Here is a 13,246-nt window from a genome sequence, read left to right as displayed (position 1 = left end):
AGGCCGCCAGGATGGCTAGGAGATCCTATCTGTTAATGCCAACCCCGCATACTAATCAATCGATTGCCCAACGTCTCACAACGACAATTGTCGCCCTTCAAAGCTCTGGACCATTGCCTGGCATCGCTTCCTAAGTCCTTACTTGCGGTCTGTTTTAGCTCCCAAAGTCCCGCCAAGCGAAAGCAGACCTATGTTGGTGAGTGCATACGAATTGTTAAGGCAACAATTCCCACTAACATTTTCAGGACTGGCCGGGCCTCCCCGGACTCTCTAGCAATTGTGGGGATCTCACGGATCACCTGTTTTCGTCCTTACCGCAATCCTTCGATCAAACTTCTTTCGGTTCCATTCCGATTTCCTTTGCCTATAGCTCTCTACAAAATAGGGCGTTAAAGGCCAAGGGCTTGCGTGACGACCCTGCACGATCCGCACAGATACCAGCGATGGACAACACATTGCTCGGCTACTCCGCTAGCCGGTTGCCTTCTTTCCAGTCCTTGTTGGTCTCCTATGGAGCGCTTCAGATCTGTTTGAAAAAGATAAGGCGACAATTGGATCAGGAGATGACCATGGGCTGCATTAGGTTGCTTGTGCCTGGCCAAGCTGGGCCGCCGGTCCTGTGAGATACAGGAGAGACCGAGAATTGAGGACTGGTACTGGTGCCATAGGTTGGTCTGGAGAGGCCGACTGCACCTAACAACAATGACACACTCGAAGGTCGCTTTGAGCCGTACACGGGGTCATGCAATGCGGCCTCGCAGGCCCTTGTTCGGCCACCCGGTCGGAGGCTTGCATGATCATGGAACAATTTCCTCGTGGGACACTCTTTCCGGAAACGTCGATTCAATATACGCTCTTCAGTGGCTCGGTACGTGAGTCTTTGCTTCATCGCGAGCTATTGCATCACGAGATCGGTCATTTGTTACCTACTTCCTCCAGTCCTCAATCTACTTTCTACCCCTCCAAAATTTTCAGCTAATATATTCAGCAAATGCAACACGGCAGGCGTTCTATGCGCGCAAGTCCTCGCAACAAATTTGGTTCCCTTTCCTCTGCGCCAATGAATGGGCGTCCCAGATGATGGCACGCAGTCTTTAGTGTAATCGCAACATCCAGTGCTCCAAGTTCTAAACCATGTCACCTCATCCTCAATCTTCCCTGGTGGGCTTGGGCCTAAAAACTCCCACTTTCCCCAACGAACTCTCGATCTATGCCCATCCGCCGCTTACTGCGAAAAGTACCAGACGGCATTGGATTCGCTAATCAGGATGTGTGGGACAACGAATCCAATCGATGTTCGTGGAGTGCCTTGCGCGTGAGTTTCCAGCGACCACTTTCCCTGACATGCCCATGCTGACGCTTACCCGTCAGACTGAAACCTCATCTCAACGAAGGTGTCGGCAGGAAGGTCCTTGGTTTCCTCTCTCAACATGGATGCCAGCGGAGCTTTCTTGACTGGGTCAAAAATTTCCGAGGTGACGATCCAGTCATAGAGAAAGAAGAGCTTTTGATGTGTCCAATGCTGTGGTGTCGCAACACTTTCAAAGATGTTGATGCGACTGTATGTCACGTTTTTACGTGCCCTCGCCTTTCCAATGGATGGTACTGGTGCCCGTACTGCAAGCGTCCCGAACGATTTTTGGAGTGCGACAAGGGATGCGATATCATACTTAGACCCAGGCTGCAAAAGAGGGGAACAAAGCTGGCCGTTACATTCTTCAGGTGGCTGGGTCGCAGACGCTCTCTGAAAAGGACAGGTGCGTGGTCTATATCCTACTGATGCCGAATCTCCACAGACTCACGCATTGTTCTCAGTAGATACTCCTAGAAAAGTCGAGTTAGAGGATACTGCTCGAGATGAACGCATTCGACGGGGCAGCTACAAGGCAGAGCTTGGCAAAGGCCGTCAGACCATAGCACTTGACACAGAGAAGCATGGCCTCTGTCCATCAAATCTCAGCCAAGGTTCCTCGCATGGTATGTACCTTTCAGCGCCATAAGACCTTGATCTGAGTCTTGGTGTGTGGTTTGTGAGCGACAGAAGGTCATTTCCCTATTTTGTTCTACCAGCACTCGTCTCACATTGTGGCTTCGAGTCTTCGAAAGCATTTCTTGCCCCTTTTGTGCTCTCTATGGCTGATTTATGAATTAGTTTTGTCTCTTGAGAATGGAGTGCTAATGTCGAATTCCTCATTAGCGCACGAGTTGAACACCAGAGCTGACGCTGTCTATGCTGGATGGGTGAATGAGAAAGCGAAATACCCTGGGGATCGGTCAAGCGCGGCTGAGATCACTGGTGGCGATGTGTCTAGATCAGAGCTCCCATCACCACAACGAGTCAATGTGCGGTCGCTGCACGAGATGCTCGGCTCAACTCCGTTTGATACGTCTGAAGCAGGCAGTGACAGCATCGACGATAGAGAGCTTGGTCTGCAAGCGTTGGTGACACCGCCGTTGATTGATATGTTTGATGCTTCTGTTCCAATTGACCTAGAATTGCCAACCCTCGATCCAGTCTATTGGACGGCAGAATTACGAGATCGCGCTAGCTTCAACATCGCTGATGCTCACACCGTGACCTCATTTACGACTTCGCAGGATCTGCAAGCTGACAACGTTTACGGCCAAAACCACCCAAGTGCTGACACTCTTGGAGAAAGCTTTACCAAATTTTCTCATTTCTTGGACGCGGACGCGGACGCGGATTGTGCCAGTAGTCCATTCCACAATCTTCATGAAGGAATTGCAAACATTTATCCAAGTATGCCCTCTCTAGGACTTGATTTTCCAGTGCCACAAACTGCCTCTCCAAGCACCCCGAGTCCAAGTCTGATCTCCCAGCTGTCCAGCGCAGTGTCACTAAGTAGTCGAACCTCGACACTCATATCTCCCACGTCAAACCTTGACTCTCAAGATTCACGGACCCGACAAGTCCCAGCCGTCAATGCGGTAGCAATTTTGGAAGATGGCATCAATGCTTGGAGGTCACAAAGCTCAACGCTTCCACCGCCAAATTTTGAGGAAACGCAGTCACAGGCCCGTCTTGCTAAGCTAAGAGCCAACACCATACCAGCCAGCGATTCGACTGGGTACCATCGGTACTCAAGCAGTGAGCGCCAGCCAATCCCCATTCAGACCCAAAATCTTGGCACAGAGGTCGACTACGACCATGGACCCCATCTAGGGGCCAACCGAGCACAAATTCGAACCCAAGTCGAAGAGCTTCTAGGACTGGTAAGTATTGTCAACAATGAGTGGATGCAGAGGTTGCTCCCAAGCCCTGAGCTACACATACGATGCTCATCACTGTCCGCTCGTACATTGCTCGCAAAGGGCATTTACACTTTGAAGAATTGGCTTTGTGGAAAACTTGAAAGTAATTTCGAGGAAGTATTTTCGTTCATGCACATAGCCTTTGCCGCTGCCTTTATCTTGCACCATAAGGATGAGTCGCACTGTTGGGATGCTTTCATCCAAGATGCACTTCAGCTGCAGCACGCAATGGTCGACAGAGATGGTAAACTCATGTTCGTGACGGCTATCGATCGTTGGTGGTGGCTACCTGGTCAACATAGTACGAGCATTTCAATCTTACTTTCTCTTGACTGCTAACAGACCTGAATTTCGAGCCATATTCTGGCAGCAAAGAGATCGTTCCACTGGTCATGGTTGGGCAACAGAAGACTGTACCTGCTTTCCAGATTTATCATGTTACTCGGGTTCTTGCTTTGCAAAACTGACTCCAAATCCTCCATAGTACCGACTTCCAACGCCAATCCTCATTCGCCAGTTATCTGGAATCCGTCTCAGGAACTCTCGATTGGAGGCGATCAGGCAGCATTGCTTCAGGAACTGAGGAATAGCAAAGTTTTCAGGGTCTGCACCGGCTTTCTCGATGGCAAGTCTGTCGCTGAAGCAGTCACAAGGCCTCTCTAACTGTAATCTTAGGTTTTGAGGAGGCCACTATCATGGAGAAAAACATTTCATTCCCTGGCGCTGCAGTGGCTGCAAGAACCGACCTTCCTAGGATTGGCGAACTGGTTAAGAAGATCATCAGACCTCTTGAACAGAGAAAAGGTATTGAGGCTTTTCAAGCCAATCTAGCGAGTGCTAGCTTCGGTATATGTGGCGGAACTCTACGTGAGATCCGTGAAGTAGAGGTCGTGTTGGTCTCCAGTGCCCGAGTGGGTTACAAACCACCGTCTGTACTCTCAAATCCTGTACTTACCGGTTTTAGTGGAGCTCCCAAGCTCTCGAAGTCTTTGAAAGATTTCAAAATGACGTGATGACTCAGTGCGACACAGCTATGGGCTCATCAAATCGAATGTGGCGTAATCAGTACTATATCGCGGATCTGAAGGACATCATGGATATATTGGGAGAACCGGAGAGGCACCAGGGCTTCGGTTTTGCTTCAAGATATCCGCTGAATACTAGTGTCCTTGCAGTCAACTGCACTCATGGGATATCCGTCGGGTCCCCTACCTCGCTGTCTTCGAGGAGTACTGGAGGTCTTACTGTCGGCTCCTCACCGACCAGTCTTACAACTGGGACATCTATGAATTTATCCAAAATGGACGATGTCAGCACTCAGACGACCTCCCCAAGCGCGGCGTCTCAGGCTTCCACTCCACCTACGTCGTCAGGTTGCAATATCTCGACATCAAATGTGGAAATATGTCATCTCTGCGGAGAAAGGTTCACAGGTACACCAGCAAACGCAAGATCGAACTTGGCTCGTCACTTGCGGACATCGCCAAAACACAACAAAGATGCAGGTCTCAAGTGTCCCGAACTGGATTGCCACGCGAGGCCCAAGAGATCGGATAACCTGGGGGGCCATCTTAAGAGAAGACATGGACTCACTTCACCATCGAAATTAGAGCAGGCTATGAAGAAGAGCAGGGAGCTGAGTACTGTGCCAGGGAACGCTTGAGCTACTTTACCGTTGTACTCTACCATCGGGATCGGGGTTCGGTTCTCACTTGTTCTCCTTTTAACAGTAGCTGGCTGCTCTCAGCCGCCTAGCCGTGCTTCCTTGGCACGTACTTGGTCTCCCTTCTCCACGCTGTTATGGGATGAATACCTAGTTCGCAGTAACGATGTTGATATGATCAGATGTCACCTCAGAACAGGAACAACAGCAATAAACAGAACATATTGCTCATGGTTATTTTGTTTAGATGCTTACTAAATTTTGCTTGAGGACTTCATGATCGTGATGACATGTATTCCGCAAATCCTCAACGGTAGAAAAAGTGGAAGCAAAAGGAGACTCATGAGGAGGTTGAATGTTGAAGGAGAATTGAGAGTAATGGGGTCCAGGGGAAGTAGATCGACAAGGGGAAGAGAACGCTGTTGGGGAAGGCGTACAAGTGTCTGGGACATTGTCCGGGGTCCTAGACGCGGACCATATAGCCGTCCAACATTTCTCGGCTTCATTGCATCCCCGCTAAGCTTTAGCGCGTAATCAAGGTAGAAAATTAGCACTCCCGACAGGTAATCAGCAGTCCGTCCGTGTGAGGACAGTAACTTTCTTCCTTCCATTTACCTACCCTATAAACGAGTATATTACCTGGGTTACTTCTTCAGCGGGCCTAATCGGCACTTGGGTCCAGTTGCGATAAGGTGCATAATGCATGTAAGAATGAGGCTCGAGGGGCAAGCTAGAAGCACGAGGTGGTGGAGGTCTCGGCCTCGGCCCCCACGCAACCATAAAAGCAGAGAGTGTTGCTTCTTTAGAAGTGAGCCCTCTATAATCACTACAGAATGTCTCAGGTACCCTCTCCTGCCGCTAAAGCAGGAGCAACCCGCAGAAATGCTTCGCGGTCTGCGCTGAGCAAACGGATCCGCACCAAGTTCGAATCTTGCGGCAAAGGCATTGGGAATGTCCGCGAAGGCTACGTGATGCCACAGGGAAATTCTTTAAGCGCTTGTGGCGTGGAGATGTGGACGAAAAGAAGAAGATTGTTCTTGAAAGAGGCCTCAAGCGTGCTCTGTTCCGATGCTCGGTTCATCTCTTGGCAGTGTCTGCGACCACGACTGTAGCATATTTCAACCTCGCCGGTTATTTTATTGGGTCAGAGTTGCAAGGCTTGACAGGTGGAGTATACCAGGCTCTTGATACACTATGCCTGCAGGTGACAGCAAAGCTCCTGGTAATTGTATCCTCCTTTTTGATTTCCTGCTAGCTCACGAATTTGTTTGTGAAAGGAACTGCTTATCGTCGCCTCTCTGGGAACGATTCTCATGGACGCTATGCGCCACCAACTGTTATTCTCACGCGAAGGCCTACCTTTGGGGATCTTGGCCTCCAAACAACAATTCACCGAGATGGAGTATCTCATATCTCCCGAGTTTCGATTTGGTCTTGCAGGCTTCGCCCACCGCCGTAAGCGATTGCTGTCCGGCCTACTCATTCTCGCATCGAGCCTTATTTCACTCTTTGCTGGCCCTTCTGCCGCCTTGTTATTGATTCCGACTCAGCGGTCAAACTGGCCAGCAGGAGGTGCTTCTTTTTGGCTTGCAGGTGGTGACGAGATTCTCTGGCCCTCTAAGGTGACAGCCTCGTCTATAGGAGAATTCGATTGCGAATCCCTTACTATGCAAGAACTGAGCACTGAGACCTTGAACTCCTCAGGGTGTATCTGGGCTGGCTATTCCTCGCTTGCCGAAGCTTTCAAACAAAGGCACTTTAGTAATGGGATTGACCTAGTCCTTGATGACGGCGTACTCAAACGTGATTTTGTTATACGACCAAGAGGCGAAGTGGCAGAGACTTGGGTCCTTGCAATTCATATGGCCGTTGGAGTTCTTTCCAGAAATCTCGCTGGAGCTTGGTACCAGGCTCTAACAGAAATCTCTACGTCAAGCTGGCACCATACGCTTCGGTATCGAACCCACAACGCGACCCTAGGTTCCGTTCAGAGCTGGGTTCCAGCAGTACGAGCAGATTGTGGTATAACCAAGTCGCTCTTCTATAATATTTCGGGCTTAGAGTTGGGGGTATGTTCTTCTTACCTTGGCCCACTATTTATCCTAAGACAATGGCGCTGATTTCAATCAAGTACCCTGATCTCCCAGAATACGGTGTTCGCCTCGATCTCAATTACTGGATTGAAACCAGTTTCTCCATTTCGTCTAACATGAGTGCACAATGGATAGCAGTCCCGGAGACCGCTCAATTGAGCGACAACTCATACACGGCCGATGTGCCCAGCGCGTTCTGATTGTGCAGATACCTTATAGCGAATCCAACAACACGGGAACAACTTTTACCTGCTCCGTCGACGCCAGATGGGCCATGGGGACCTACTCTGGCGGGCCCGTGGGAGATCTGGACGCAGACTACGTCCAAACAGCTACAATCCAGAACACGAGACCCTTTGACCCTGATCTCCCAGGCTACCAATACAACTTCCTCCCTGTCGATGACGGCTCCTGGCGACGAGTCCAGATAGACGTAGACTGGCTCAACACCCTGACTCCTTCCCCCCGGGCGCAGCACGTCCGGCTGGACCAGCCTCGCCGCCCTTCTTACAGACATGGGCATGGACAACAGTACGGGCATCATCATCAACTGGGATGACGTGCCTCCAGTGCTAGAAACCATCATTGCAACCCTCGTCGCAGACGGCATGTCGCGTCAGGGGTACGCCGCCAACGGGGGCTCCTCGACGCACATCTCCGACGCGTCGAACCTGCTGCCGTGGGATAATTCGGTATAGAGCCAGCAGAGCCTTCTGGCGGGCACGTACGCGTTCCCACCTTCCGTAGGCACAGCTACCCCGCTGCATTGGTCCGTCGTTGTCAGCGGCTACGCCTACCGCGCTGACAGCCTCGCATACTACCTTGCGCTGACGGTGCTGTTCGTGCACGCAGCGCTCGCACTTGGCCACGTGGCATACGTGCTTTGAACCCGCGTCTGCTGCGACGCATGGGACTCGTTTGTTGACCTTATAGTCCTGACCGCCAGGTCGGGTATGCCGGGGGCTTCCGGGGCCGTCGATGTGTTCAAGAATGCATCCGCGGGCATCGAGCGATACCGGACCATGAGCACGCAGGTGCGTGTGATGTCTCTACCTACATCGGGTGCTACTGCGAGCCAGGAGGACGTTAAGATTCTCTTCGGTGACAAAACACCTACGGCTGGGTATCGGGCGTCGGAGATTGACAAGCCTTATGGGTAATGCTGCGGATAAATATCTCTGGTGGTTTTTCCTTCAGGTGGGAGTTAGACAGTAGATGTAAATTCGAAAACAAAGATGTTCAATCGTTTAATCACCTTTTTCAAACCAAACTTCGATTAAGGGTAAGAAAGAGAAGAAATGAGGACGTCTATAACGCGATCGAGCCCTAACGCTTTGCAGAAGACGTCCCTCCTCTGGATCTTGTCATCATGGAAGGATTTCCCTTTACCTTCACGGGCTGCCATCAGTCGAGGAAGCATTGAATCACCGTCGATCCGGTGAACACTTCTGCGCAGCTGTTGCTTTGCCGGAACTGCTCAAACCGTCGACAGCCTTGTTAGCAACCAGGAAGACGGATGTGCCCTATACGTATCTTACGATGGAACCGAGTTTTTCGAATTCCATTAGGACGTCGTCAGAGCCGGATCAAGAAACGTCCACGGTGGACGAGGGATCATTTTGGCTTGAAGAAGGCCTGGTTGTGAGATAAGATCAAAAAGGCAAGCAGGTCTTTGACGCGGCATGAGTGTATATCCAAGGAGCGAGGTACTCCAGCTGAAAAGGTTGAGATGACGCTGTTGCGGCTGTCTGTGCTTTCCGGTATACGCACCCTTTCGGTCGACCGTTGGAGCCGGTCAAAGTTAAATGAGTGTTGGCTATGTTGATGTGATTGCTTGCGCATACTCTCTAAGATATCTGTCGATGCTCGCTCGGGCGAATCTTCCGATAGACATGGAAATGAGCTTGATACCCTCTCTGTACATTTCGTACAAGCCTTCTCCGAGAGCTTTGTTATAGTAGATCTGCCGTGAACCTTGCCCTTTCTCTTTCTTTCTTTCTTTCTTTCTTTCATTGGCTTCGTGTCTTTCCGCCTCTGGATATATGTGACTTTTGAGGAGCGATCGTTCGTCTATCTTCGCGACAGCAGAGACATGGACTTCGGCGCTCGGGCGCATGAATGAGCGTTTGGAATTCTTTGTTTGATGATCGACAGGCCGTCAAAGTTTCGTCGGTCTGGGTGCAAGAAGCTGCATGGTTTTTGAATCCTGGGCAGCCGGACTTGGGCCTGGGTGTAGCTGGGGAAGGGGAAAGATAGTTCATTAGGGATCGGTTGGACGGATGCTACTATGGAATCGGCTTGCTATCGCGGAAGCAATTATGTGGTTAGTAAAGGAGGATTAGGCTTATTAGAGTGAACTTGCATACTACCGCCGATCGGAGCACCATGAGAGAGATCGATTACCTCGTTCTCGTCCTCGTTCTCGTTCTCGTCCTGCTATTGGGCAAAGGATGAGAGGATGATAGGTGCCGGTGTCATACATAGCCTGCAGAAAAATCGAGAAGAGGGTTTGGGGATGGGACATTTCAAATAGATTTTGCAGCATTGCAGATTATATATAGTACAGACTAATTCCAAAGGCTGCATCTGCTTTTACGATAGCGAAGTATCTGTCTGTCTCCCTCTGCAATCAGAATCCTATCATCGCCGACGTTTAATATCGTCCGCGATCTTTTCCAACAGATATAAACCGTACTTTGCGGCAGGACCGGGGGCAAACAGGGAAAAGCACTCACATCCACGACTCTCAATCCGCGGACGCCGAAAACCTAGCCCGCGAATCCACCACCGCGTTCGCATCCCCCGCCTTGCCCACGGCACAGGTCGCTGACGCATGATACAGCTGGGAGCCGCTCTGCCGGATGAAAGCGAGAATATCCTCGTCCGTCTGCACGGCGGGCCCAGGGAGCTTCTCGGGGTCGATGGTGATGTCGCTCATATTTTGAAAAATTCAACGAGCGCGCTTGAAGCCCGCGACTGCGAATTCTGCGTCTGCAGGGCGTGAGAGCCAGTTGGAATTGATGATGGGCAGGTCGGATGTGTCGGTGGATTTGATGGTGACGTTGCCGCGCGATAAAGGAGCGACGTGGGCGGTGAATATGGTTTCGCAGTTGAAGCTGTCGTTGAGCATGGAGGTCGATGGCTGGGAGGGGTAGCCTGTGTAGGTGTCTACCGGGAGGTAGCCTAATTCGGGCCAGTCCGAGGGAAAAAAGGCAAGGGAAGCGTTGGTTGAGGCTCGGAAGGTGGATCGATAGGGCAGCTTTTCACACGCTGCATAGCCGGCTGCATAGGTGAGCGGTCCGCTTTGGTTGTTGATATACTGGGCTGCTATCGGAGCGGCATACTCGGAATTTTGTGAAATCAGTAAGTCTGTGACTACATTGACTCGGTATGATGGCCCAAGGATGAGACTATCCCACATATTTTGGCCGAAGCCTGATAGGTTTGCGATGAGAGAGATGTTGTATTGCTTCAAAGTATCCGAGGGCCCGATGCCAGACACCATCAGTAGCTGGGGAGACTGGAAGCCGCCTGCAGATAGGATAACCTCTTTCCGCGCACTGAGTGTATACTCAAAGCTGTTGCTTGTAACTACGACACCAGTTGTTATTTCGTTTCTGTTGAACAAAATCCTTTTCGCCAACGTTCATGTATATACCTGTAATGAGGGACCCTGTATCTCCTGGCTTAAAAAGGCAGCTTGTGATGACGAACAAATTTCGCCTGGCAGATTGATAGTTGCTTTGTACCACATGAATCCGAAAAGACTACCATCAATGGAACCGTCATTGAGCATGACGCCCGATGGCTAACAGGCCTTTGTGACACCAAGAGGCAAATGGAGAAGCCCAATTAAAATACGAGAACTGGAGCGGCCCTTGCGAAGCATCATCAAAAGATTAGGGGTTCTAATTGAGGGTGGTGTTGGTGTATCGCTTTGAGTAGTTTGAAGGTGTGAATGTCGCACTTTTCTTATAGTATGGCAAAACATTATCGGACGCGTAGGTATCATCCCCAGCAATATCAGCCCACTTCTGAAATGATTCTTTGGTACCCCTGCATCTATTCTGGTCGGCTGCGTAAAGATAGGTATTGATGAGATATAGCATCCCTTTAATAACCAAGGTATTTTCTTGCAGAGCTGCCTCCCAAAGTTTTGCCACGTGTGTAATCTAGCTTTCGACCGCCTAAGGCCGGCTGAGGGGTTGTCACAAAACCCCAATCAATCTTAGATGGAATGTCGTTGGGGTCTGTGTTAATTCCTACAAAGGCCTCGTCTGGAATCACACTTGCTTCACCACCATCGACCTCGTAGAAGCCGCCTGCTTCAATGATCGCAAACTTATCCGATGTGCCCTCAGCGAGACGCGCAGCAACCGTGGGCCTGCTGTGCCACCACCGATTACAATGTAGTCAAAGGTTGCATTACGATTCGCAACACCGATTGAGTAGCCTGGGACTTCGCCTGCGACAAGTGTAATGGCGGCTAAGACAACCACCAAGAAGACATGCATATCGGAAATGAGAGGGGTTTACTTTCCCGGCTCGTTGGAGTGCGGAAAAGCTTTAGAAGCGAAGAGCGGCATATATATGGAAACCAAAACAGCAACCGTGTTCCACAATCCTCCAGCTTAAACAAAACATGCTATTCGAGACGAATGTGAATGCAACTTAAATTCCCCAAAATCCAGCACTAGCACCTGCAAGACCCAACCATTTGCGAATACTCAGGAATTCCCTGACGGCGCAGAGGATGTCATGGAGATAGATTTTATGCTGTATGCTATGGCTTCATGGCCACCAGTCTCTGAAAGAAGAGTTCAGGTCAAGTCAAGGAGTTTCACTCCCTCCATCGCTTTGGTTCGGACATGAATTAGTACATCGTCTTTCACCGCACTCGTCCTCTCAAATATGAGATCGCGAAGCAGTACGTACTGGGTTTCGAAACGCGCAGCGAACTTCTGCGGGACCTGGATATGTAAGTCCAGGGAGACGTCTGCAACGGGTTCAGGGTTCGTCCAGATCATGCTGAGGGATATTCATTGGTGGGTTTATTGTTTCCAAAGCCAGTCTTGCTAAAGAATACCGAATTAATTAGCATATAAAAGACCACATCGTTATAAGGCCCCTTTGCATATAAGATACCGTTCAAAATAACGGTTTTCAGACGTAGGCCATAATTAGACTGTAAGATAGGGATCCCAGTAGCCTGCTGAGTAATGATACTTAATTGTACTAGGCCCCTAAAATAAAATCATAAGTACCCTCTCCGTAGCCCTCTCCGCAGCATTTAAATCTATCGATAATCAATTAAGTAAAACCTCAATAGCGAGGCAAGTAAAATAATGAGTAGTCGGAGTAGGTACAGGCCATTTGCGGTATTCTACGCCCCCAAATCAGGTATCATCTCCCTTTCAGAGGTATTCTCCCGTACGCCTCTTCGAGCTTAGGGCCAGTTCGGTAACCACATATTTTGAAAATAACCCCTACTTATTTTCACTAAATAACGCCACCTCTTGGCAAATGAAAATATGACACTAATTTATATTCAAAATATGTAAAATATATATACGGTTCCGTTCGGTAACCCTGTTTCTGAGGCTGAGTCAGAATCGTCGCAAAAAATTGAGAAAATCATCTTCTCCATCAGTGATCATTGAATTTCTACCATTCCACGTTATTATGGCGGAGACACCTGCTGCTACTGCTGCATAGGCTTTGACTATCATTAATCCTTCTATTGCCCCCGTTATTGCCATTGATGTCCCTGCTGGTGTCCCTACTGGTGTCCCTGCTGGCGGAGTTAGGGTTAGGGTAACCCTAACATATATATATTGATCATGGATGTCCATTATTTTAGCGTGCTTAGCCTTATTTTGCCAAAAAACAAGGCTCGAGGCTTGTTTTCAGGTATTTTGAAAATATATTCTGAAAATATGGTAACCGAACGATACGCTAAGTTGAAAATAAGTAGGGGTTATTTTCAAAATATGTGGTTACCGAACTGGCCCTTAGTAAGACCGTAGACTAGCGCCTCAGGCCATACGATACCACAGTGTTATAAGGCCCCTTTACATATAAAATACGGTTCCAAACGATGATCAGATGGACGCTTCGGCTATATGGTAGTATCTTATATGACAATTAACCCGGATGTATCACTGTATTTGCTCGGCCGACGAAACAGATGGCTGCGGGGTGCTGTGATAGGGCAGCT

At 49.6% G+C, this 13,246-nt stretch overlaps 4 protein-coding genes across 4 annotated transcripts; 3 read left to right on the top strand and 1 right to left on the bottom strand.

The window, feature by feature from the left end:
* Nucleotides 1-1,134: 1,134 nt before the first annotated feature.
* On the top strand, nucleotides 1,135-4,936 carry HO133_000781 (uncharacterized protein; the record flags this gene model as incomplete). The annotated part of the gene is made up of 7 exons (XM_037291717.1): nucleotides 1,135-1,161; nucleotides 1,442-1,561; nucleotides 1,625-1,757; nucleotides 1,819-1,977; nucleotides 2,198-3,574; nucleotides 3,949-4,184; nucleotides 4,238-4,936. The coding sequence occupies 7 exons, from the start codon at nucleotides 1,135-1,137 to the stop codon at nucleotides 4,934-4,936; spliced, it is 2,751 nt and encodes a 916-aa protein (XP_037152079.1).
* A 1,313-nt stretch (nucleotides 4,937-6,249) lies between these two features.
* Nucleotides 6,250-7,229, top strand: HO133_000780 (uncharacterized protein; the record flags this gene model as incomplete). The annotated part of the gene is made up of 2 exons (XM_037291716.1): nucleotides 6,250-7,005; nucleotides 7,068-7,229. 2 exons carry the CDS (start codon nucleotides 6,250-6,252, stop codon nucleotides 7,227-7,229), a joined length of 918 nt encoding a protein of 305 aa, XP_037152078.1.
* A 74-nt stretch (nucleotides 7,230-7,303) lies between these two features.
* Nucleotides 7,304-8,189, top strand: HO133_000779 (uncharacterized protein; the record flags this gene model as incomplete). The annotated part of the gene is made up of 2 exons (XM_037291715.1): nucleotides 7,304-7,560; nucleotides 7,976-8,189. 2 exons carry the CDS (start codon nucleotides 7,304-7,306, stop codon nucleotides 8,187-8,189), a joined length of 471 nt encoding a protein of 156 aa, XP_037152077.1.
* A 1,790-nt stretch (nucleotides 8,190-9,979) lies between these two features.
* HO133_000778 (uncharacterized protein) lies at nucleotides 9,980-12,056 on the bottom strand (the record flags this gene model as incomplete). Its single annotated transcript, XM_037291714.1, has 3 exons — nucleotides 9,980-10,620; nucleotides 11,151-11,385; nucleotides 11,874-12,056. The coding sequence occupies 3 exons, from the start codon at nucleotides 12,054-12,056 to the stop codon at nucleotides 9,980-9,982; spliced, it is 1,059 nt and encodes a 352-aa protein (XP_037152076.1).
* Between the last annotated feature and the right edge of the window lie 1,190 nt (nucleotides 12,057-13,246).

This window comes from Letharia lupina, assembly GCF_014066315.1.
Source record: "Letharia lupina isolate WasteWater1 chromosome Unknown contig_11, whole genome shotgun sequence".
Classification (NCBI taxonomy): Eukaryota; Fungi; Ascomycota; class Lecanoromycetes; order Lecanorales; family Parmeliaceae; genus Letharia; species Letharia lupina.
Note: the sequence above shows the minus strand (reverse complement) of the source record. Positions and strands in the feature narration are given on the sequence as shown.